General features: G+C 50.6%; 1 protein-coding gene across 3 annotated transcripts; it reads left to right on the forward strand.

The window, feature by feature from the left end:
- The first annotated feature begins 792 nt into the window (after positions 1 to 792).
- PITX2 (paired like homeodomain 2) lies at positions 793 to 20,580 on the forward strand. Of its 3 annotated transcripts, XM_004009614.5 has the most exons (5): positions 793 to 1,038; positions 4,881 to 4,936; positions 5,401 to 5,538; positions 16,694 to 16,899; positions 19,324 to 20,580. In XM_004009614.5, the coding sequence occupies exons 2-5, from the start codon at positions 4,891 to 4,893 to the stop codon at positions 19,885 to 19,887; spliced, it is 954 nt and encodes a 317-aa protein (XP_004009663.1). In that variant the 5' UTR covers positions 793 to 1,038; positions 4,881 to 4,890; the 3' UTR covers positions 19,888 to 20,580. The 3 variants fall into 3 exon arrangements, with proteins under 3 accessions (XP_004009663.1, XP_004009664.1, XP_004009662.1); XM_004009615.5 differs by lacking the exon at positions 5,401 to 5,538; XM_004009613.6 differs by lacking the exons at positions 793 to 1,038; positions 4,881 to 4,936; positions 5,401 to 5,538 and adding an exon at positions 14,952 to 15,814.
- The last annotated feature ends 297 nt before the right edge of the window (positions 20,581 to 20,877 follow it).

Here is a 20,877-nt window from a genome sequence, read left to right on the forward strand (position 1 = left end):
AGCCATCCCACCGACCCCCCTGCTCATCCCACTTTTCCAGATTTCTCCTGCCATCCTCTCTCCCCCATCCCTCAACCTTCTCTCCAGCTTCCTGCCTTCCTCCGCAATCCCTGCTATCTATGAACTCTTTCCTCACCCTTGCAAGGCCTGAAAGAAGGTCACACACAGGCATATTCAAACTCACACCCTGCAAGCCTCGCCCCCAAACAAACCCAGGCGTACTGTCCTTTGTTCCATTTCTTAGGCCACTTTCTCTGTCCCTCCCTCCCTTCCTGTCCGGGTTTACACACACACACACACACACACACACACACACTCGAGGAGAACGTTTCTCCCCGACGGCTCCCCGACGCCCTTGCCCTTCCCCTCTGATTTATGAGAGCTCCCGGTTTGGCGCAGATTCCTTTTTCTTCTCCTCCTTCCCATCCTCCCTTCTCGTCCTCCTTTCCACAGTGGGAGTGCTCGCGCCTGCTGCTCAGTCTGCGCCTGTCTGAGCGCCCTGCCCGGCTCCCTCTCCTGGTTTCCTTCCCCGGGCTCCTCCTCGGGCTCCCGGCTCCCGGGCCTGCACCTCCCGCTCCTGCCGGGTTCCCCGTCGCCCCTGCTGGCTCCCCCCGCGCCCTCCGGAGCGCCGCGCTCGCTCCTTGATCGCCCGCCGCGCTGCCGGCTCGGCCGCCCGCCCGCCCGCGCGCCCGCCACTGTGCAGTGGAGTTTGGTGGAATCTCTGCTGACGTCACGTCACTCCCCACACTGAGTCGGAGCCGAGGGAAGAGAGAGGGATGAGAGCGAGGGAGGGGAGAGAGAGTGCGAGAGCGAGCGAGAAAGCTGGAGTAGAGCGGAAAGAAACCGCCAGTGACGGCTAGATTCCGGAGGCCGCTGCGCGCCCTTGGACCCCCCTCGGAACTTGGCACCCTCGGGAGCCCCGCAGTCCTCTCGGCCCGGGCTTCTCGGGCGCCGGCGGTGCAGTCCGCGTCTCGGTTCGCTGGAAATCTCTCCGGGACGCGGCGGGACGCGCAGACTGCTGCTCTCTCCCGGTAGCGGGTAAGTGGAGGCCGTCTCTCCCGCAGGGATGTGAGATAATGCGAGTTTGGAAATTTGTTCCACTTTGGAGAATCTTCACCGAAGGTGATTTGTGGCTGTTGGGGGCTGTCTTTCCCCCCGAGGTAACGCAGTTGGCAAACAGACCTTGCAAAGCCCTGTTCCTTTGGTCCCCAGCCACAGACACTAACAATCTATGGGGTGCTGAAGTCGAGTGGGAAGCGAGACCATGGCTGGCATTTAAAAGGAGGTATCTTCCCTTAAATCTTGGTGCCAACACTGCAGGGACAAATCCTCAGACGGAGGATTAGCATTCTCAAGATAAAGGGCCGGGTACAAAGTTTCAGCTACTGGAAGATTAGCCCCCTTCCCATTGTTACCAATTGGAAAAAAGATTCCATCTTAACTGGCAGTTAGTGACCTCTCAGGCCCAAGCGAATTACCTGGGAGCCAGGCCTGAATGCCAAGCTCACACAATTACTTCGGATTATAAATCCTTTAAATTGATTACCAGTCAACTCCAATCTTGCACTTTGGGAGACACATTTTAAATGGATACAGGGGAGACGACTATTTTCCAACCATACAGTAAGGAAAAAATTATGATTCTAAATCTGAGAAATATGTTCCTCTTTTATTACAATTTAATGATTTTCTTTTCCTTAGCAATTTAGATGTCAAGCCATCATAGGGTCCTGTGATTTTTATTTTATTTGTGCAAGCAATATGTCTTATTAAACTAAATTAAAAAAAACTTTTACTACCATGAATTAAAATAATATTGGAGTTCATACATCCTAAAATATTTTATGAAAAATTAATTTGATTTAGAGATATTTCCTCACATTCTTTTTAGGCCATTAATAAGAATTAAAGTTGCTTTTAACATCATTTTGGAGGAAATCCATCTAAAAATACAAATACCAGTTATGTAAAGGAAACAAAGCATGTAAGCAATATAGGCTGAGGATTTCTGTTGATATTACATAGAATAAGCATCCAAAGTTTCAATAATCAAACTGTGCCTAAAAGTGAAATAGCTACTTCATGTATGAAATGTTTTGCTCTACCTCAGCAAAACGACACCTAAATTATTCAGGTGCTTTGTTCCTCAAGTTGAACATGTTTGTCCCCAAGTGTTCCTAAATCACCAATATTAATTGGTTTAAAAGAAGGCTTAAACTGCTAAAATACAGAACTGTGTTAAGCAGTATTTTAATTTCCTTAAATGATTACCCACTGCAAATTAATTTACTGAGTAATCTCACTAATTTAGTTCATGTAAAACATATGTTCTTATCATGTTTATTTTTAAACTTTCATCAAAGATTTTGTTATAGGATAACAATGTGAATGGAAAGGAGGGAAATGTGAAAGGATGTGGAATTATTAGGACTATGTTTCATTACTACAATTTCATCTTATGGCAATCATCAGAAATTATTTTTAAGCAAATTGTTTTATTTCTTAGGGCTTGCCTGCTTGCATTAGCCAGTGTGGTTCAGGGTGTTCCCATTAGCTGTGTTGTGCTTTTTAGTGAGTTCACAATAGAAAACTCAAGTTGACCAAAACAAGTCTGCCTGGCATATACATTCCAACCAGGACATGAACTTTTGGGGTGAGAACAACTTCCCAACAGGAAAAGTTGCTCATCTTAATTTGTGAGATTAGCCACTGAAGCCCCTCTCTAAATCCCGCAGCCAAATTTGTCTTGTAAGACTTGTCTTGACAGGGCAAGTTTAAGGATCAGCAGACGGGAGGGAATTGGAGGTCTCTTTTAAAAAATTACCTTCCCCAGTTATTTAGATTCAATTCATCTAGCAGGTTTGGTCATTCTATGAGGGGGAAAAAAGTGCAAATCTCTGGACTCATTTTGACTGCAAAATAAATCCCCAAGTCACAAGGACATGTAGGAGTGAGCTAAGGAACATGCCTTGACCTTCTTTTCAGTCTTTAGAGAGGAGTTCTTGAAGATTTGCTTTGTATTGCTTTGTTTGGTCTTCAGCACTGAAGCGTGGGAGTGGGGGGGTGGGGGTGGGGAGAATGTGTAATAATCGACTGACTTTACACTGAGCAATCCGATCTTTTTCTTTTGTAGATTTTCCTATTTTTAAAAATAAAAACTATCTGCGGTTACCATCTGCAAAGCTCTGGCTACCGGCTAATAATGCAGCCAATTCAGAAGTTTAAAAAAAAAAAAAAAGATTATCGAAATGATGATGACATGCAAATTTTCCCCGAAATTATCATAAGTAAACATTTGAAGTCTGGACTAATAAAATCCCATCTGTGTTACTTCATATCGAGTTAGTAGAAAGCTGTGATAATGAATTTTGTAATATCTCACGAACAGACATCTCAATCAGGGACTAATCCTGTGATTTTACTGCAGAATCACTAAATCTGGAACCGCCAAACTGCTACTTGTGGGCCCCCGGGCCCGCCAGGATCGGCAGAGCCCCCGCCCGCGTCCACCCGCGTCTCCAGGCGGGTGGGGGAACCGCCTGGAGATCCCCACCCCTTGGATCCCCAGGCCGCTGCGCTAGGCAGCGACCTTGGCCCGAGGCCCCTGGGTCCCGGCTCCTTCCAGGAGAGGCCGAGGAACCTAGAAATGCGACTTAGGCCAGAGCCAGACCCCCAGCTCCCTGCCCAACCTCTGCCCCTCGAACACCCGGGCAAACGCCCGCCCGAAGCCCCAGCCCTGGATCCGAGCGAGAGGTGCCCTCCCGCCGCCGGCGTACCCTAGTTAGCGTGGAGCGAGGCAGGCGCCGAGATCCGAGGGGTGGGGAGCTGGGACCTTCATTCTTTTCTTCTGTCTTTAAAGCAGCCGCCGCTCTTCTACCCACCCCGACAGAGCCCCCTCGCCACCCACCTCTCCCGGTTTGCCTGTGGCGGAGAAGGGGGCGCACATTAAACGCCTGGCTCGCTGCGTTGTGGTTGGAAATTTAAAAAAAGATTTGGTTTGCCGGGGAGGAGAAGGGGGAGAAATGGGGGGAGCCGTTCTCTCAGAGCTATTTCTCTACCCTTGGCGAGCAATAAACCCTCCGGGGACGTTTGCCCGCTCTCCTCAATCTAACTCACTCCACCTCGGTTCCCCTACTCTGCGATCTTAAATCATACTTTAGGGTAAATAAATGACCGGGTGAGTATCTCCAGGGGAAAAAATGTGGCTAAATATGGAAAAGTGGCTTCTGATAGAAGAGAGGCCCAAAGCCAGTCCGCTCTGAGCATCCTAGGCCTTGGAGTCCTGTTTGTTTCAGAATTACAGAAAATCGAGGTGGGAGTGGGGGGTGCTATCTAGGACAGGAACAAGTTGACTCTGACACTCTATAAATGTTTACTGAGCTTCAACTAACGGACAAGCACTGTGCTGGCCTTCGCACACAGCTCCCCACGGAAAAAGTCCTCTTCACCAAAATTTTGTATCCCCCCCCAAGGTTGTCCTCGTGTTCAGACGGCCTTTTAACCCTGACACAGGCACCCCTGTGAGTAGTTTCACAGCTTGGGTTCCCAGAACGCGGTGGCTTTATCGGCCAAGAGTCCCTGGACCCATTGGCGGCAGCTCTGTAGAGAGATCCACCCCCCCCCCCCATCACACACACACACACACACACACACACACACTTTGGTAAACGTTCAGATGTCCAGGACCGGGGGCAAGAGTGGGGATGAAGCCAGGCTCGTGCTGCCAGAGACTGCCAGGTCCGAGAAACACTCCTGAAACCTAGTACGGAGAGGCGCCTGATGGCTTGTGTTGAAGTCGTCTGCCCCACAGGTAGCCTCCTGCGAGCCCTGTGCGCCCGCCCGCCGCCGCTTCTCACAGGCCTCCTTCTCTCGTTTTGCAGGTAACGGGGAATGGAGACCAACTGCCGAAAACTAGTGTCGGCGTGTGTGCAATTAGGTAAGAGTCGTTTCTTCCGCCAGAGTCACCCGACCTGAGACCGCGCCACGCGAGGGCGGCGAGAGGGCACTGGTCTTATGGCGAGGCCCCGCGAGGGGCGCTTCCCGGAGGGGCCGGCCAGGGCAGGAAGGAAATCAGAACCTGGACGCCGGGGGACTCTCCTAGTGGGGGGCTGTGGGTGGGGAAGGAACCGCGCGCCGCGTCTCCAAGCCTCGGGCCTCCTTTTCGCGGGAGCCGCTGGTAGCCCGGGAGGCGCGGAGACAGAACATCGCCCTGCGCCGGGTTGCCAGACGGCACCGAAGACTGGTCCGTCCTCCGCTCTTTCCTCTAACTGGGTCTCTGCTCTTTGTCCCTCTCTTTCCTCGTTCCTGCCTCCCTCCCCACTCTCTTCGACACCCCGATACTTTCCCCCGCCGTCCGGGGCGTCTCTCTCCCTGCACGTGGGGCGGGCGCGCGTGGCCCAGGCGTGCAGCCGGCGGCCGTTGAATGCCTCTTCTCCAAAGACTCCGAAATCAAAAAGGTCGAGTTCACGGACTCTCCGGAGAGCCGGAAAGAGGCGGCCAGCAGCAAGCTCTTCCCGCGGCAGCATCCCGGCGCCAACGGTAAGACTTGGAGCGAGGCGCAGGCCGCGCGCTGGGCGCCTGCCTCCCGGCCTCCGGGGCTCGAGTGAGGCGCACGCGGGCGAGGCCGCCAGACGGGGCGCGCCTGCTCGGAACTTAAGACACTTGGCCTCGGGTTGGGATGGGAAGCAGCCGTCCAAGGAACGTTAATTCCTTTCCCGAAATTATACTGCACTCCTGAGACCCATCACCTCTCCCTCTCCCTCTCGCTCTTTCCTGATGATCTCCTGATGTGTGGCCTGATCTACGCACACCCCGAGCTACCTCCGTGCCTCTAGCTGGAGTAGAAAAGTGGTCCAACAGCGACCTCTGTCGCTCGCTACGTCCCACTGCATGCAGCACCAGCAGCGCCCACCCCGTCCCGGCGGCCCTCGGCCGCGCCCCGCCCAGGCTTGTGGGTGCGGCGTTTACCGCTGAAGGCCAGCGCGCGAGGCTTGAGTTAGCGTGGGTTTGCCCCGGTGGCTAGGTGGAGGCGCTGACAACAGCCCTAGGGAGCCGGAGGGCAGCGACTGCGCGCAGCAGCTGAGGGTGGAATGGAGTGTGTGACCCTGTGGCACCACCTACCTGTGGTGCTGGTTGCAGGGTCTGGGTTTTGGCGGTGCGATCGACGGTCTGGTTTCACTCTGGAAGAGTCAAGGGCTATTGCTCGAAGTCTGCACGCTTGTGTAAAACTTACAACGTCCTCTACGCACAGAATTGTTGAATTGAATCGTGGTCTTTAGGGGTGTGTGTGGGGGGGGGGGGGGGTGGTGGTGAAGGGACCACCTTTCCTTAGGAATACAAGAAAAAACTCAAATTTGCCGTTCGTCTGTTCTCCATGTTTTCCAGGCTCCTTACTAAGTAAGTGCCTATTCTTAGGAGGTTGTTGACCTTTGATAATGTGAGGACATAACCACACACACACACAGACCTCCGCCCCTAACCGCCACTTTCTGGATTAAAATGTAAAGATACTTATGTAATATGTGCTAGAGGGGGGCGAACTGGGACCCCCGCCAAGTAAACCTGCCAAGAAGAAAACAAAGACTCCGCATTGGGCTTCCCAGTGAATCGGAGAGAAAAGCACCATTTGTTGGAATAAAACACCCAAAGTGGTATGGAGCTAACCGGCTTCCACACCGCGAAATATCGCTAGTTCTCCTGCTGGGCCAGTTAAACGCTCACTTGTCCGGGATTAACCCCATGGGGTTAAATGGGGCCTTTCAGAGATAACGTCGGGTGATTTCTGTCATTAAGATTGTGTTAAATTCTTCTTCTGTTTGATAATCGGTCGTAAAAATAAATTATTACACCGGAGTATGTTTGGGATATGGTTAAAAATCAAGAGCAGCTATGACTCCCGGAGAAAATGCTTTGTGCGGGTTGAGCCCTGGCTCCGGCCGGACTAGCGGAGCTCCCCAATGTCGCTTCGTACAGCGCGGGCTGGCCGCCGCCCAGCCGAGGCTGACATTTCTCCTGCTTTCGGGGCCGAGAGATGCCAAATGTCTCTTCCTATTCTCACCCGCATCTACCCGTTTCTTGCCCCCAGGAATGGTTTTGAGGGCAGGTGGTTACCACGGGAGTTTAGGTCCTCTTAACCGAGAAGCCTGAGGTGGGATGTGGGCTTCCTCGGTGGGCAAGAAGTGGGGGAGAGCCGAGGAGTCCTGTTCGCTGCAGTCACATCCTGGGCAGGTGGGCCTGGGTGTTTGCTTTTAATAATTAGCAAGTAATTAAAGAGCTAGAAATAATAAATGATTTTTCTTAACCATTACGTTCAGGCCCGGATTATTTTAGTGCTGGGAAAGGCTCTTCTCCACACAATAGTGTGTTTTCTGCCTTTTGAACTGAAGAAGAAAATTGCTGCCCAAACATGTTTAATACCATTAATTAAGAAGAGACATGTGATAGGAAAAAATGCTGAAAATCTTGATGTTATTGGCTTCTAGGGAATTGGGTAGACCAAAAATGTCACACGAGTGGGCAAAGCTATATAGTACCAATGAGGGAAGGTTGCCAGAGTCCCCTTACTGAATATAAGTAAATTTAACTCATGGGATATGCAAACTCCTAGCCACAGCTTCCTTAAAAAAAGAAAAGATTTTTTTTCCTCCTTAACTTTTTAATAGGTTTTATTTGCTTTTAAAAAGAAAAAAAAATGTTTATACTGACATGCGATTTTCAAAAAGGGCCATGATATCCTATTATTGGCCCTACCCTCTCCTCATTTCCCCAAAACACCCTGTCCTCACTGAAGACTGAAAACGTTCTCTGAGTTGACAGGGTCGACCTCCTGGAGGCCCCAACTCTGTGCCCCACCCCAGTCGAGTCCCCATTCTCTTGATATCCGTTGGAATGACCCAGCGTCTGGCTCGAACCCTTAAACGGGAGCGGGCAGGAAGTAGGCTGAAGACCTCGTAAAGCCAGAGGTTTGGGAGAGGGTGGAGAGAGGAGTGGCTAGGTATGGTAAGTGAAGAGAGGAAGAGTTGACAAAGTTAAACAGTACCCTTCTCCCTTCCCCCCACTCCCTTACAGAAGGGGCAGAAGCCCGCTTGGAACGTCTCCCTAGAACAGACGTCCTTGGCTTTCCTTCCCTTTGGGTGTCCCAAAACGAGTTTCCGTTTGGAGGAACTCAAAAAGTTGTCTTGACCTTCAAGAAGATGGAATGATCCTCCCCTGTCAATAACCTTTTAAATTTCTGCTTAGTGACCCTGGATTGGGGGCTGTAATCCACCGACCTGCCGAGATCGGTCCCGGCTCCTGGCTTCGCGACCAGACCTGGGGCGGGTATCTTCCCCGGGCCTCCCCCGGCGACTCGATTACTTTTTAAATCGCTCTGGCTAAGCGGTTGAGCTCAAAGTGTTCGCCTCGGGCCTCTGGAGCACGAGGACTTCCTTCCCTAGGGACGAGAACTCCAAGGCCCCAACCGCGACACACACCGCCTCCCAAGGCAGCAGCCGGCTCTCCGTCTTCCTCAGAGCACCCGGGGTAACCCCGACGCCTTGACGGCCGCAGAGCCCCATTCATGCAATCACCAAGTGCTCGCCAAGCACATTCACCACTGATTCCTAATGCCCCCCAAAGCAAGTCACCCGATTTCTCTACGCCAAACGACTTTAATGCTAACAAGCAGATCCTCAAAAACAGCCCAGACCACCTCTAGCAAAAAGCAAAATCGTGCTGCGTGGGGCGGCGCTTGGACCTGAGCTTGGTCAGAGAGAAAGGGGGGTATTTAAACGGGCGGTATTAATCTTAGTGCTAACAGGGGGAAGGGGACCAGGACGTGCTGGAGGAGAGAGAGGAAGAGCGGAGGTGGGGAAGGAGAGCATTCCTTTTTTTTTTTTTTCTACTCACAACCCACCCCGCGCCAAATCTGCAGTTTATCCGCAGAGCTGCCTCTCCTTTGTGTGTGTGGATGTGTTTTCCCCAAGAGGGGAAATTGTCCGAAAAGTAGTCAGTCCCCAGCGGTAGGCAGTCTGGACCGGTCGCGTTCTTCGGTGCCGACGCGGTGCGCGCTCCAAGGTGCGCAGGGCCGGCTCTGCAGTTAACCCGCACCGCCCGCCGGTAATATATGCAGCAGTTGTTAGAGCGACTCCGGGGAAAAGGAAATGTATAACGAAAGCTTATTCGTGAGCAGGAATATACTAATGGAACAATCTGATGTCTTCTTAATCCTATGTAAAAAGCTTTGTCGTCTTCCTAATATTGACTGAATGGGTAATTAATGGCTCTTCATCTAGGCGAATACCCTATAATCCAGAGATAGGCAAAAGACAACAAGCCCAAGGTAGAAGACAAAAGGCCCAACTGTGGTCGCCACCCTCCTCCCTCCCACCCTCCACTCAGGGTCTTCAAACGGGAAAGTTTCCTCTCAGGAGAAAAAGGCAAGAGTAGAGTATACATACCTTTCCCGGGCTAGATTTAACCACAGAACCTGGCTGCCCAGCTCCAAACTCCACTCCTCCGTCTCTCCCCCACCAGCCCTTCCCTCTGCGTTTCTTCTCAGTTCCTCTAGAATGCCCCCCCACCCCACCCCATTGTGGCCCAGTTCAGCACCTTTCCCCCCAAGGCACCCATTTTCCATTTAGGGAAGCGATTGATCACAGAGGACCAATATACGAGGTCCTCTGACTCGGGCAAAGAATTAAGTGCCTTTCTGGAAACAAGATAGAGATTCCATTCTTCTACAACCCAAGGCAGACAATCGGTGAGGACTAAGGTAGTTGGGAGGGGAGGAAAGAAATTAATAGGAGAGGTAGTAGGCAAAATTATGTATACATGCTAAAGAGTGATCAGGAGTGATGGAGTCAACTCCACTGTGAGGATCTGACATGAAGAGTGCCCAAGATTCTCTCAGCGTGTTTTTAACAGGCTGACATTTTAATTTAAACCTTTAGAAGTAATATATTACTTGGGTTACTACAATGAGGTGGGTTCCTTTTTTTTTTTTGGTCAGCTGACAGCTTTTAAAATATTATTTCACTAGGGAAATAAAAGCTTCATCTCAGATTATAGGTGGGTATTTTTGGATTTATGTGATTTATGGTCACCATGACAACTAATGCTGAATGTTAGCTACCAGCATGTCTGGGAGAGGGGAAGACAGAAAGAAGGGGAACAAGAGAAATAGAAAGGGAGACAGACATGAGCAGGAGAGGGAAAATAGAGAAAAAATAAAGAGAGAAGCATTTCAATCTAGTTTTTTAAAAGTGACTTTAGTTAGTCCCATGTCACTTCTGTCTCTCTGGACCTAGATATTGATGTTTATTCATGCCTTGTCTCTCTTATATCCCATACACAAGTATGCCATTCTCTTTATTTTTCCACATGTAGTTGTGTTCTGCGATTAAATGAGCACCTAATAAACCTGTGGCATTAAAAGGCTGCTGTGAAAAGGCACTGCAGCATGTGGGGTTACTGATTGCAGCGCCCCCACTAACACGGCCCAGAGCTTCCTCTAATCCCTGGCTCTTCTCTTCCCCTGCCAGTATGGAGTGACCACAGACTTGAAGTGGTTGTGTGAGGGACAGAGATATGGGTACCATTTGCAGGGACCCAGAGAGGATGGGTGTTGCTCAGTACCTCTGCAGACTTCTGATTCTGAAAGACTCTGCCACTTTTTGCAAACCTGCACTTTTAAAAATTGCATTTAGGGAACTGGGGTCGGGGGGTGGATCAGTCACAATAAACCTGTAATTTCTGGGTGTTCCAGCTGCATGGCTCAGGTAAGGGAACAGCAAAGAGGCCCCTTCCAGCATGATTTGTGTGCAGAGAAAAGCCAGGCAGAGGAAGGAGGGGAGGCAGTGCTACTTCTCGGGCAAGGTGCAAGGTCTCCCTCTGAGCTCTGCACCTTACACCGCCTGCTCATGCACACACACACACACACACACACACACACACACTCATGCCTGTCACGAGCCTTCGAGCTGAGTCTGGCAGGATCTCATCCTTGAGCTAACCTGGACCGTAGCAAGACTCCCACCCGTCTATGGCCTGACAGTGCAAGGAGACGTCTAATTTCACTGTCTTTCAGATGAGCTTTGAGGACAGACTTTTTCCCCCCAGAGTCTCAGTCACTCGCTTGGGTCCCAGTTCACATCTCTGCTGCCCGCTGCGGAGAGTTTAGCGGTGCTGCCGAACCCCTCTCATCGCGATGGCCAGAGGGCCTTTGTGCAAGTCACACTAAAGAGTGTGAAATTAAATAAGACCTTAAGACTGGTAATCGGTGGCAAATACCAGTTAGAAACATGCCTAACCCTGGGTCACACATTTCCCTTCTCAAGGGTCTTTCTTTGAAAGAATAAGCAAGAAAACCTGATCAAAACGATATCTTCTGAGTAGAAAATCCAAACCCACCCTGGGCTTCCTGACCTCTCCCTACCCCAGCCATGCAGCGTCCCTGGACCAACGATGCTGATTTTTTATTTTTATTTTTTTCTGGAATGACAATTTCTGTGATGGCTGCTGAAGACATAGTCATTTCTTTTAAAAATATATATTTATTTGTTTGGCTGCACTGAGCCTTGGTTGTTGCATGTGGGATCTAGTTCCCTGACCAATGATCAGATCTCGGCCCCCCCTGCAGTGGGAGCAAAGCCTTAGCCACTGGACAACAAGCAAAGTCCCACAGTAATTTCTAGAACCAGCTAGAGTGGGGTGGGGGATAGGTCACGTAATAGTAGTGTGGAACTTGCAACATACCCAAGATTCCCTTACTTCCAACTCCTTTCTCGTCTATACTGCCCATACCTGTGCACCCACAAGTTTTTTGTAGACTAAATCTAAAAATTGCCCACCACCACTCCAGTTTTAACTGAAAAGTGTTTCTTGTACTACACACTTGCTTTTCCTCTTCTAGACTTTTCATTTTGGAGCACCCCTACCAGCCATGGAGTGAACATGTTGGGCCTGGAAGGGGTGTCACCCAGTATCAATGTGTAAAGGGATTTGAAGATTAGGAGGGAATTGAACCTCTGGCTAGAAAAATGCAAAGAAATACCTCCCCTGCTCCGTTGCGGGGGAGGGGAGGATATATTATGTACATTCATTTTTATCTACAGAAGGGTATATGCATGATTTTGTTTTCACTTAACCAGAGTTCTTCAAATAATTTATCTCTCTTTGTTCTCCACTTGACTTTGCAGTGAATCAGTACAGTTTAAGATTCTTATCTTTTTAGGCTTTCAGGCTGATCACCAGCACTTGCAACATCTCCTACACTTTGGCACTATGAGCACCTCCCACTTGCCCTTGGGTTTTTCACCCACTTTGGAGTTTAGGTTAGGTCCTTCATACGTGTGTATTTGCCTTGAGGAAAGTTCTGTTCATTGACAAAGCCAATGAGCTTAAATCAAAATTCCATGCATTTAATGAGAGATGGGCTTAGAAATCTACATGGCTCTGTGGAGCTTCTTGGCTCTTCTGAGTTTTGAAAACCATTCAGAGCCTTCACCAAAAATTGTAACTCCAGGATTTGAAACTTGAAGAAACAAGGAAGAGCGTATGTTCACTGTGGAGGAGAATCTTTCATTCTCTGATGTGATGTGAGTTTCTTTCTGATATGAAGGCATGAGCATGTGCTGTTGTGGGGACTGCAGCTATGCCGAGGTTTAAGAAAAGGCATTGGAATATGATTAGTAAACATATTGGGCAGAAAAGAGCTGGATTCTTATTGACTTAGTTATAGGTCATCGGCTGTCAGTGCAGTGGGAGGAGATATTTACTTTACGCATATACTTTATGATCTTGAGGGAATTAGAGGAAATTCAATAAGAAAATGGCTAGAAACATTTAAAACCCTTATTTAAAAGACTTAAGCAAATTAGAGTCTTATCAGATTAAAAACCACTACAAATGTAAGAGCATTGTCTTCGGTGAAACACTGGGGGGTCTGAGAAGGAGAGTCTACCAAATCTCAGGGATAAAACGCGTCATTTAAGCGCCCGATAATGAGCAGAATGTAAATTAATTTAACCTTCTTTACCAACAGGCTGCTTATGTAATATGTATAATTTAGTGATAAGATTTCAGAACCTAATATAGCTGGATGGATGAGCCTCAGCTAATGCAGACCTGTCACATCGGCATGTGTTCTGCTCTGAGCAGGTGTGTGTGTGCATGGAATAGGGTTAACTGGAATAAAAGGTTAAAAAACCAGAAATGCTGATTTAAAGCTTCCTATTCAGAAAGCTCCTTCTGTTAGCTAAAATCTTCTTACACTAGGATGATACTTTGGGCAGAGACTAAAGAATTCTCATTTGGTCCTTTGGACTGCTCTCAAACTTGTTTAAGATGGGGGAGGAGTTGCAGATACCATGAAGTGGGGGAGCAGGGCAAAGGAGAGACACATAAATTACAAACATATTTGTTGTCTGCTTTATCCACTCTGCCTCAAACTGAATGAGTTTCTCAATCTTGGGAACAAGGACAAGGAGGGAGTTTTTTGAAGATACCTCATACTGGTGTTGCAAATCATTGACTGTAATGTCAAACAAATACACATTCAGGGATGATAACACTAACTCCACAATAAAGCAATCGTCAATGCAGAAACCCAGGGGAGATTAGTTTGTGCTCTTCAGCTGACCTAAGCCAGAGGACAAAAGGACTTTCACAAATTATTTTGAATGATATCTTTGGATTTATCTCTTTAATTTCTGTGGAAATAGTGCTATAAAGATTTACGTGTCCCCAAAGGTGTTTTTTCCTTTTGTCTCAAATAAATGAACAAGGCTTTATTTTTCCCTGCATGTCCCCCTAGGCTTTTGCCCTTCACCCACAGCCTACTTCTCTGCCTGCTTGGACTCCAACAATTCAAGACAGCCTTGAGCTCCCTAGGAATAGAAAATGACTTCAAAATTATCCTTGAAATTGGTTATTTGGCAACATTCTTAATTGTATGGAAATTCATTAAAAGCATATTTTATATATAACTAGCTCAAAGTTGTTGATTCTACAGGCTTTATGGATTTGAATCTGATTGATAATAAAGTAAACAAGAGAGTCAAATTTAAAGCAAGATTCTCTGTTGGGTTAGGAGGTGCTTAATACAGTGTATAAGGAATTTGAAAGCCCTAGGATATGTGTCTTAATCAACGTTAAGTAGAATGGATAAGCTTTCAGCATTTTGAAAATGCTGGGTTAGGGTTTCTATTCTATTATGTGTTTTCTGTCTGGGGACTAATAAGCATTACAGAGAACGTGATCTGAGGCGACTTTTTATTCTTGTATAAATCCAGAGTGAACCACCAAACAGTTGTTCGTTTAAAGTCAAGGTAATTTTCTTTTGACGGGTCCATTTGCTTCTGATTTCTAATTTATTAGCCTCTCTTCCCAGGGCTGTCTTCTTTGCAATTAAAGTAAAGCTTCTTCAGATTAGCGCTGCAGCATTCACTTGACAGGTTGTTTGGAAAATTTAAGATCGGAAAGATGATTTGTTGGTGTTTTAAATTTTTTCTGGTTTTAAGTAGTATGTCTCCTTTCCTTGCAGGGGGAGAAAAACACCTCTCGGTAGGGAATGAGTGTAGTGAGACACAAAAGGGGAGGGGGGTGCTGGTGCTTTGTTGATCCTTGTACCCCTCAGCCTTCGACCTTTCCCCTTTTTTCCAACGAGCTTTTTACTCCCAGCCTCGTCTTTCTACCTCCCCACCAGAACTAAAAGCCGGATCGTCTTGGGCCGGGCCGGAGCAGAATTCCCGGGAGCCGGCGGGTGTAGACTCTGCGGGCGCACCGAGGTATTAGCCCGGCCCCGCACATCTGATAGGTGCAGACAGGATGGGCCCTCCGTCACGGCTCGGGGGCTCCTGATTGGTGTGGAGCCACGTCACTCCAGCCGGCGAAGGGTCTGGGAGGAGGCGGAGGCGGGAGGGTTGGGGAGGGCAGCGGCCGAGTGACGTCTCGGCACCAGGAAGCCCGCCTCTGGTTTTAAGATGTTAGGCCAACAGGGAAGCTTGGAGCCGCAGAACTGGTCCGTCGCTCGTCTGGGTGCTCGGAGCTGAGCTGCGGCGAGGCCAGGCTCGAGCTCTACTGCCCGAGGGGGTGTGCGTGTGCGCACCGCGGAGGGTGCGCCCAGAGGCCCGCGCCGCTGCCGCCGCCGCCGCCACGGGAGATCTAATATCAGCTACCTGTCCCTGTCACTCTTGACACTTCGCTGTCAGGGCTGCCGCGCGGGGGGCGGGCAGAGCGCGAACGGCGTTAGCTTTCCTTATTGGAGGGGTACGAGGGGGAGGGAGGGAGGGGAGAAAGGGGTCTTTGCCCACTCTTGTTTCGCTTTGGAGCTTGGAAGCCTGCTCCCCAAAGACGCTCCGAACCATTCTCTCCTACCCACATCCCCATGTCTCTCCATTGACCCGCTGACTTTCGGCCGCTGGATCCTTTCGCTTGAGCCTTCGCACGGAGCCGGGGGGCGGCTCGGCTCCAGGACTCCGCGCGGGTTGTGTTCCCGGCTCTGCCCGCTGCGGCCACCGCGAGGAAACTCCGCGCCTGGAGCGGGAAGCGGAGCAGGCGGCTGCGGCGGCCACGGGGCTTCGGCGGGGCAGCAACCCAGGACTCGTAGGGCGGCGCGCTCCTTCGTCCATGAACTGCATGAAAGGCCCGCTGCACTTGGAGCACCGAGCAGCAGGGACCAAGCTGTTGGCCGCCTCCTCGTCCTCCTCCTGTCACCATCCTCAGCCGCTGGCCATGGCTTCGGTCCTGGCTCCCGGTCAGGCCCGCTCCCTGGACTCTTCCAAGCACAGGCTGGAGGTGCACACCATCTCTGACACCCCCAGCCCCGAGGCCGCAGGTAAGGCGCCGCGCGGCCCCGAGGAAGTCGACCCCTCCTGGGGGAGGCGTGGTGGGAGTGGTCGTTCGGCTCGCTCCCCGCAGAACTTCCGGAGCCAGGGTTGTATGTATCCCGCGTCCCTTCGCTCTGCATCGACTGCCCGGCTGGGGTGGCGCGAACCGTGCGAGTCGTTCTGCACCGCCCCCTCCCCCCATTACGACCCTGACCTCCCTTCCTTTTTTCTGGGTCACAAAAATCCCAGCATCTCCGTTCTAGACCTTCAGAGGCTGCCTTCCCCCCCCCCCCCCGCCCTCCCCAACCCTTACGCGGTCCCTGTTCTGCTCTCGGCTTTCAGCTCCCAAGAAACTCCGCTTGTTAGAAAAATAGGGGTCCTCCTTCCTACAACAAAACTACGCCTCAGAAGAACGGGCGGTTTTGGTTTTTTTTTTTTCTTCTTCTAAAGGGCAGAGGAACTTGGGTGCCTCGCCGAATCCCAAAGCGTACTTTTCCTAGCCTTTGGAAACCGCATCGATATCTGAGCTTTCTACCAGGGGGAGTTCTGTAAAACACGCGCGTGTGGGTGCCCCGAGAGATTTGATGTGTCCGCGCAGAAGCGCATAAATACAGCCTTGAAAGCACAGGCTATAAAATGAATGTGCCGTTGCAGTGAGATAAACATGTAAATAAAACGTGCGGCGCTGGGGGAGGGGAGATGGGCGCGCACACCCACACTCACGTCTGCACACCCCGCAGACGCAGCGCTTTCCGAGGCCCGGAGCGGCGGCTCGCACACTCCTCCCGCGCCAGACAGCCCGGCTCTGGCCTCTGCCGCCTGGCCCAGTTGGCGTTGGCGGGCAGCAGGTGGGCATGCTGACGGGGACCTCTGTGTTTCGTTTTCAGAGAAAGATAAGAGCCAGCAGGGAAAGAATGAGGACGTGGGAGCCGAAGACCCGTCCAAGAAGAAAAGGCAAAGGCGGCAGCGGACTCACTTTACCAGCCAGCAGCTGCAGGAACTGGAGGCCACTTTCCAGAGGAACCGCTACCCGGACATGTCCACGCGCGAAGAAATCGCAGTGTGGACCAACCTAACGGAAGCACGAGTCCGGGTAGGAGCCCGCACGGAGCCGGGGAGCGCGTTGCTGGGATGCCGGCCCTGTAGATCAGGAGGGAGGGTGAAAGGCAGAGCCGTCCTGGAGGGCTCGGGCGGGTGCCTTTGCAAAGGCAGAAGGCCTCGCGGCGGCCCCAGTTGCGAGGTCACAGCTCCCTCTTCCGAGACCAGCCGCGAGCCTGGAGCAGGCGCCGGCAGCGGCCCGGGCTCACCGCCCCGCCACACAGCGCGCTCCCAAACGGGGCCGCGTGCATTCCGCTGCACAGGGCTTTGTGTTCCCGGTTTGCATTCGCCAGAAGAACGCTAATAAAATCCCTCCCAGGCCAGGAGCTGAGGACAGGCTCCGACTTGCGCGCATTTAACAAGGAAAACCCGCCTGAGACACGCAAGGGTTGGCCCTCCATGGAAAACTTTCGTGCCCGGCCTAGCCGGGCCTTTTCTTTACTCGGCTCACCCTCATCACAGGGTCTTTGCGGTTTTTCTGCCACTCAGTTCTCTCCCACACCCTATCCTCGGTTTTGTGATCTGCGGAAGCAGTTTTAATACAGAACTGCTATCCTGCCAGTCCTCTTAGAAAGAAAGGAAAAAAGAAGAAAAACTTTTCTATTTGATTTATTTATCTTCTCTCAAGAGACTGTTATTCACACCCTTCCTCCCAATTATAATAGTTTTATTAAAGAAAAGGCTTACCTTTGTAGCAAATCTGTGCTTAATGAATTGGCAAAAATGAACTTAAATAAATTACACGGTAGCAATATCCTGGTTTGTGCTGGTCGGTGGAAAACTCCAAATTTGTTAGGATTCTGGAAGTAGAAAACACATAGCAGAATCCAGAGGTTTTGCTGTTAAAAATAAAAAAAGCTCTGGATGGGAAAAGAGCCCCCAGTTAGAACTGAGAAAACACTGTATAGCACTAATGTAAAGAATAGACCAAAATGCGCTCCCAAAGCTGAGAGAGGAAGGCATTCTCTGAGTGGCATCTGTGTAGGGAACGAGGCTAAGCTAGTGGATATAGGAACCAGGATGAAGTTGGAAATGGTTTTAGTTTAACAGCGCAGACCTATGTTCAGGCCCGGGCCGCGTGGTTTTTGCGCAAGGTCAGTTTCTCGTTAGCTTTCCTGCGCTCCTGGGGAACGGGCCTCGCACGTACTCTTCTCGCCTGGGCAAAGTTTAGGCGGCCAGGGTAGAAAAGGCAAGTAATTTAAATGAAAACAATCTATGGGGTCTCCGGAACCCTTTGGAAAAACCCTACCCCACCCTCTTCGGCTTTTCAGCCGTCCCTCGCGAGTCCCCTGCCGCCGCTGCGCTGGGCTCTCGCTCCCTCCGCCTGCCTCCTTCCAGGCCCGCTGCTTGTCCAGCCAAGTGGGGAATGAAGCTTGCTTTTTATAGCTGTCGGGTGCAAAGAGGAAGGGGGATAAAAAGGAAATCGAGAATGAAAGGGAAAAAGAAAAAAAAAAAAAGGCGGATTAGGCGTCTGGGCCTGGCTGAGATGTGTAATGTGAAACATCACCGGTGTCAGCTCGGAAATCTCGGGCCAGGCCTCACTCCAATACACAAAAGCCGCCGTCTGGGGCGACGGGCGGGCCCGATGTGGATTGAGAACGGGGTTGTGTCTGGGCCATCGGACGCGGGTGGGGGCTGGCCGGGCTGGGCGACCGCCCGCAAAGCCCTGCAGCTAGGCTGGGCTGGAGCAGCCCCGCGCGCGCGGGCCTGCCCTGGGTGGGCGGAGAGTGCGAAGGAGCGGAGCGAAGGGTGGGGAAGGCTGTAGGAGCGACTCGCTCAGGGTTCCCGGAGATTTACACGCCAAACTCATGGGGTTTAATGAGCTGTCGGGGAGGTGGGCTTTTGCTTTTTATTTGGTTCTTTCGGCTAGGCGAGGAAGAGGGTCGCGGCTGGGTGCCTGATGAGGGCGCTCGTTCTGTGGAGTAGCGGGGCGGGAGTGAAGATCCGAGAGGGGAGGAGGGGTTGTGGGAGAGAGCGCGGGCCTCCCAGCCCCTTGTCCTCATCCCTGGGTCTGTGGCTTTGGAATGCAAGCAAGTTTGCAAGGTGGCCGGGGAAGGGTTGGGCAGAGAGCCCGCTGCTCCGCATTTATTTTGCAGTAAGTGTTTTTGGCCCCTGAGGAGGACCGGGGTTAGTGAACACACCACCCGCAGGCCGCCGGGCTTTGAGCTGGCTTTGAGTTTGTGGCGCGACTCAGAGCCCGGACTCGAAAGCCTGAACCGGTCGGGGCCTCTGTGTTGGGACGGGATTCTGGCAGCTTGGGGCGCGGGGCAAGGGAGAGGGGTGGGGGCGGCTGGGGACACTTGTGGCGGCGAGTGTGTACACTTATGTGTCGGAGGGGGAGATTGCTAGTGCTTTCCGGGAGCAAGGTTTTGCTAATCCGATCTGTGGCGTCTGTTCGCTCCTTGCCCTCCATCCCCAGGTTTGGTTCAAAAATCGCCGGGCCAAATGGAGAAAGCGGGAGCGCAACCAGCAGGCCGAGCTGTGCAAGAATGGCTTTGGGCCGCAGTTCAACGGGCTTATGCAGCCCTACGACGACATGTACCCAGGATATTCGTACAATAACTGGGCCGCCAAGGGCCTCACTTCGGCCTCCCTGTCCACCAAGAGCTTCCCTTTCTTCAACTCTATGAACGTCAACCCCCTGTCGTCGCAGAGCATGTTCTCCCCGCCCAATTCCATCTCGTCCATGAGCATGTCGTCCAGTATGGTGCCCTCAGCAGTGACCGGCGTCCCGGGCTCCAGCCTCAACAGCCTGAATAACTTGAACAACTTGAGCAGCCCTTCGCTGAATTCCGCGGTGCCAACGCCCGCCTGCCCTTACGCGCCGCCGACTCCTCCGTACGTTTATAGGGACACGTGTAACTCGAGCCTGGCCAGCCTGAGACTGAAAGCAAAGCAGCACTCCAGCTTCGGCTACGCCAGCGTGCAGAACCCGGCATCCAACCTGAGTGCTTGCCAGTACGCCGTGGACCGGCCTGTGTGAGCCGCGCCCCACTGCACGGGGATCCTAGGACCGTGGATGGGGCAGTTCTGCCCTTGAAAGACTGGGAATTATGCTAGAAGGTCGCGGACACTAAAGAAAGAAAGGGAGAGAGAGAGAAGATATAGGGAGAAAAGGAAACCACTGAATTAAAGAGAGCTCCTTTGATTTCAAAGGAATTTTCTCAACGTCTGACATCTTTCTCTAAAAGTATTTCCAACAGTTTCGAGGACACACAAATGTTTGACTGGATATGACATTTTAACATTACTATAAGCTTGTTATTTTTTAAGTTTAGCATTGTTAACATTAAAATGACTGAAAGGATGTATATATATCGAAATGTCAAATTAATTTTATAAAAAGCAGTTGTTAGTAATATCACAACAGTGTTTTTAAAGGTTAGGCTTTAAAATAAAGCATGTTATACAGAAGCGATTAGGATTTTTCGCTTGCGAGCAAAGGAATGTATATACTAAATGCCACACTGTATGTTTCTAACATATTATTATTATAAAAAAAAGTGTGAATATCAGTTTTAGAATAGTTTCTCTGGTGGATGCAATGATGTTTCTGAAACTGCTATGTACAACCTACCCTGTGTATAACATTTCGTACAATATTATTGTTTTACTTTTCAGCAAATATGAAAAAAATGTGTTTTATTTCATGGGAGTAAAATATACTGCATACAAATTGGTCTGGATTCTTTCTGCCCTCCTCTGTCACCTGGCCAGGGTTTCTCAGTCACTACTTCCTAAACAAACCAGTTCCCTCTGCCTGCCTAGTTAAATACACAAGGCAGCAGTACTTATTTAAATTTGGTAGAAATAAATTATAGTCATTCATCAGAAACTCAAAAGGAAAAAGAGGCACTCAGGAAAAAAAAAAAAAAAGCTGCAAAGTCTGGTCTTGTCTCCCAGATTTTTTCTTTGGCTTAAACCCAAGGGATTCCATTATTGCTAGCTAGCAAATAATATAAGAGAGAAAGAA

Source organism: Ovis aries, chromosome 6, assembly GCF_016772045.2.
Source record: "Ovis aries strain OAR_USU_Benz2616 breed Rambouillet chromosome 6, ARS-UI_Ramb_v3.0, whole genome shotgun sequence".
Taxonomy (NCBI): domain Eukaryota; kingdom Metazoa; phylum Chordata; class Mammalia; order Artiodactyla; family Bovidae; genus Ovis; species Ovis aries.

What these genes read in the sequence shown, in the direction of transcription:
- PITX2 (XM_004009613.6), top strand. Translation starts at nt 15,607, where the DNA reads ATGAACTGCATGAAAGGCCCGCTGCACTTGGAGCACCGAGCAGCAGGG. An exon ending in CCCCAGCCCCGAGGCCGCAG is followed by an intron (nt 15,815 to 16,693) that starts GTAAGGCGCCGC and finishes TTTCGTTTTCAG; the next exon opens with AGAAAGATAAGAGCCAGCAG. An exon ending in TAACGGAAGCACGAGTCCGG is followed by an intron (nt 16,900 to 19,323) that starts GTAGGAGCCCGC and finishes CTCCATCCCCAG; the next exon opens with GTTTGGTTCAAAAATCGCCG.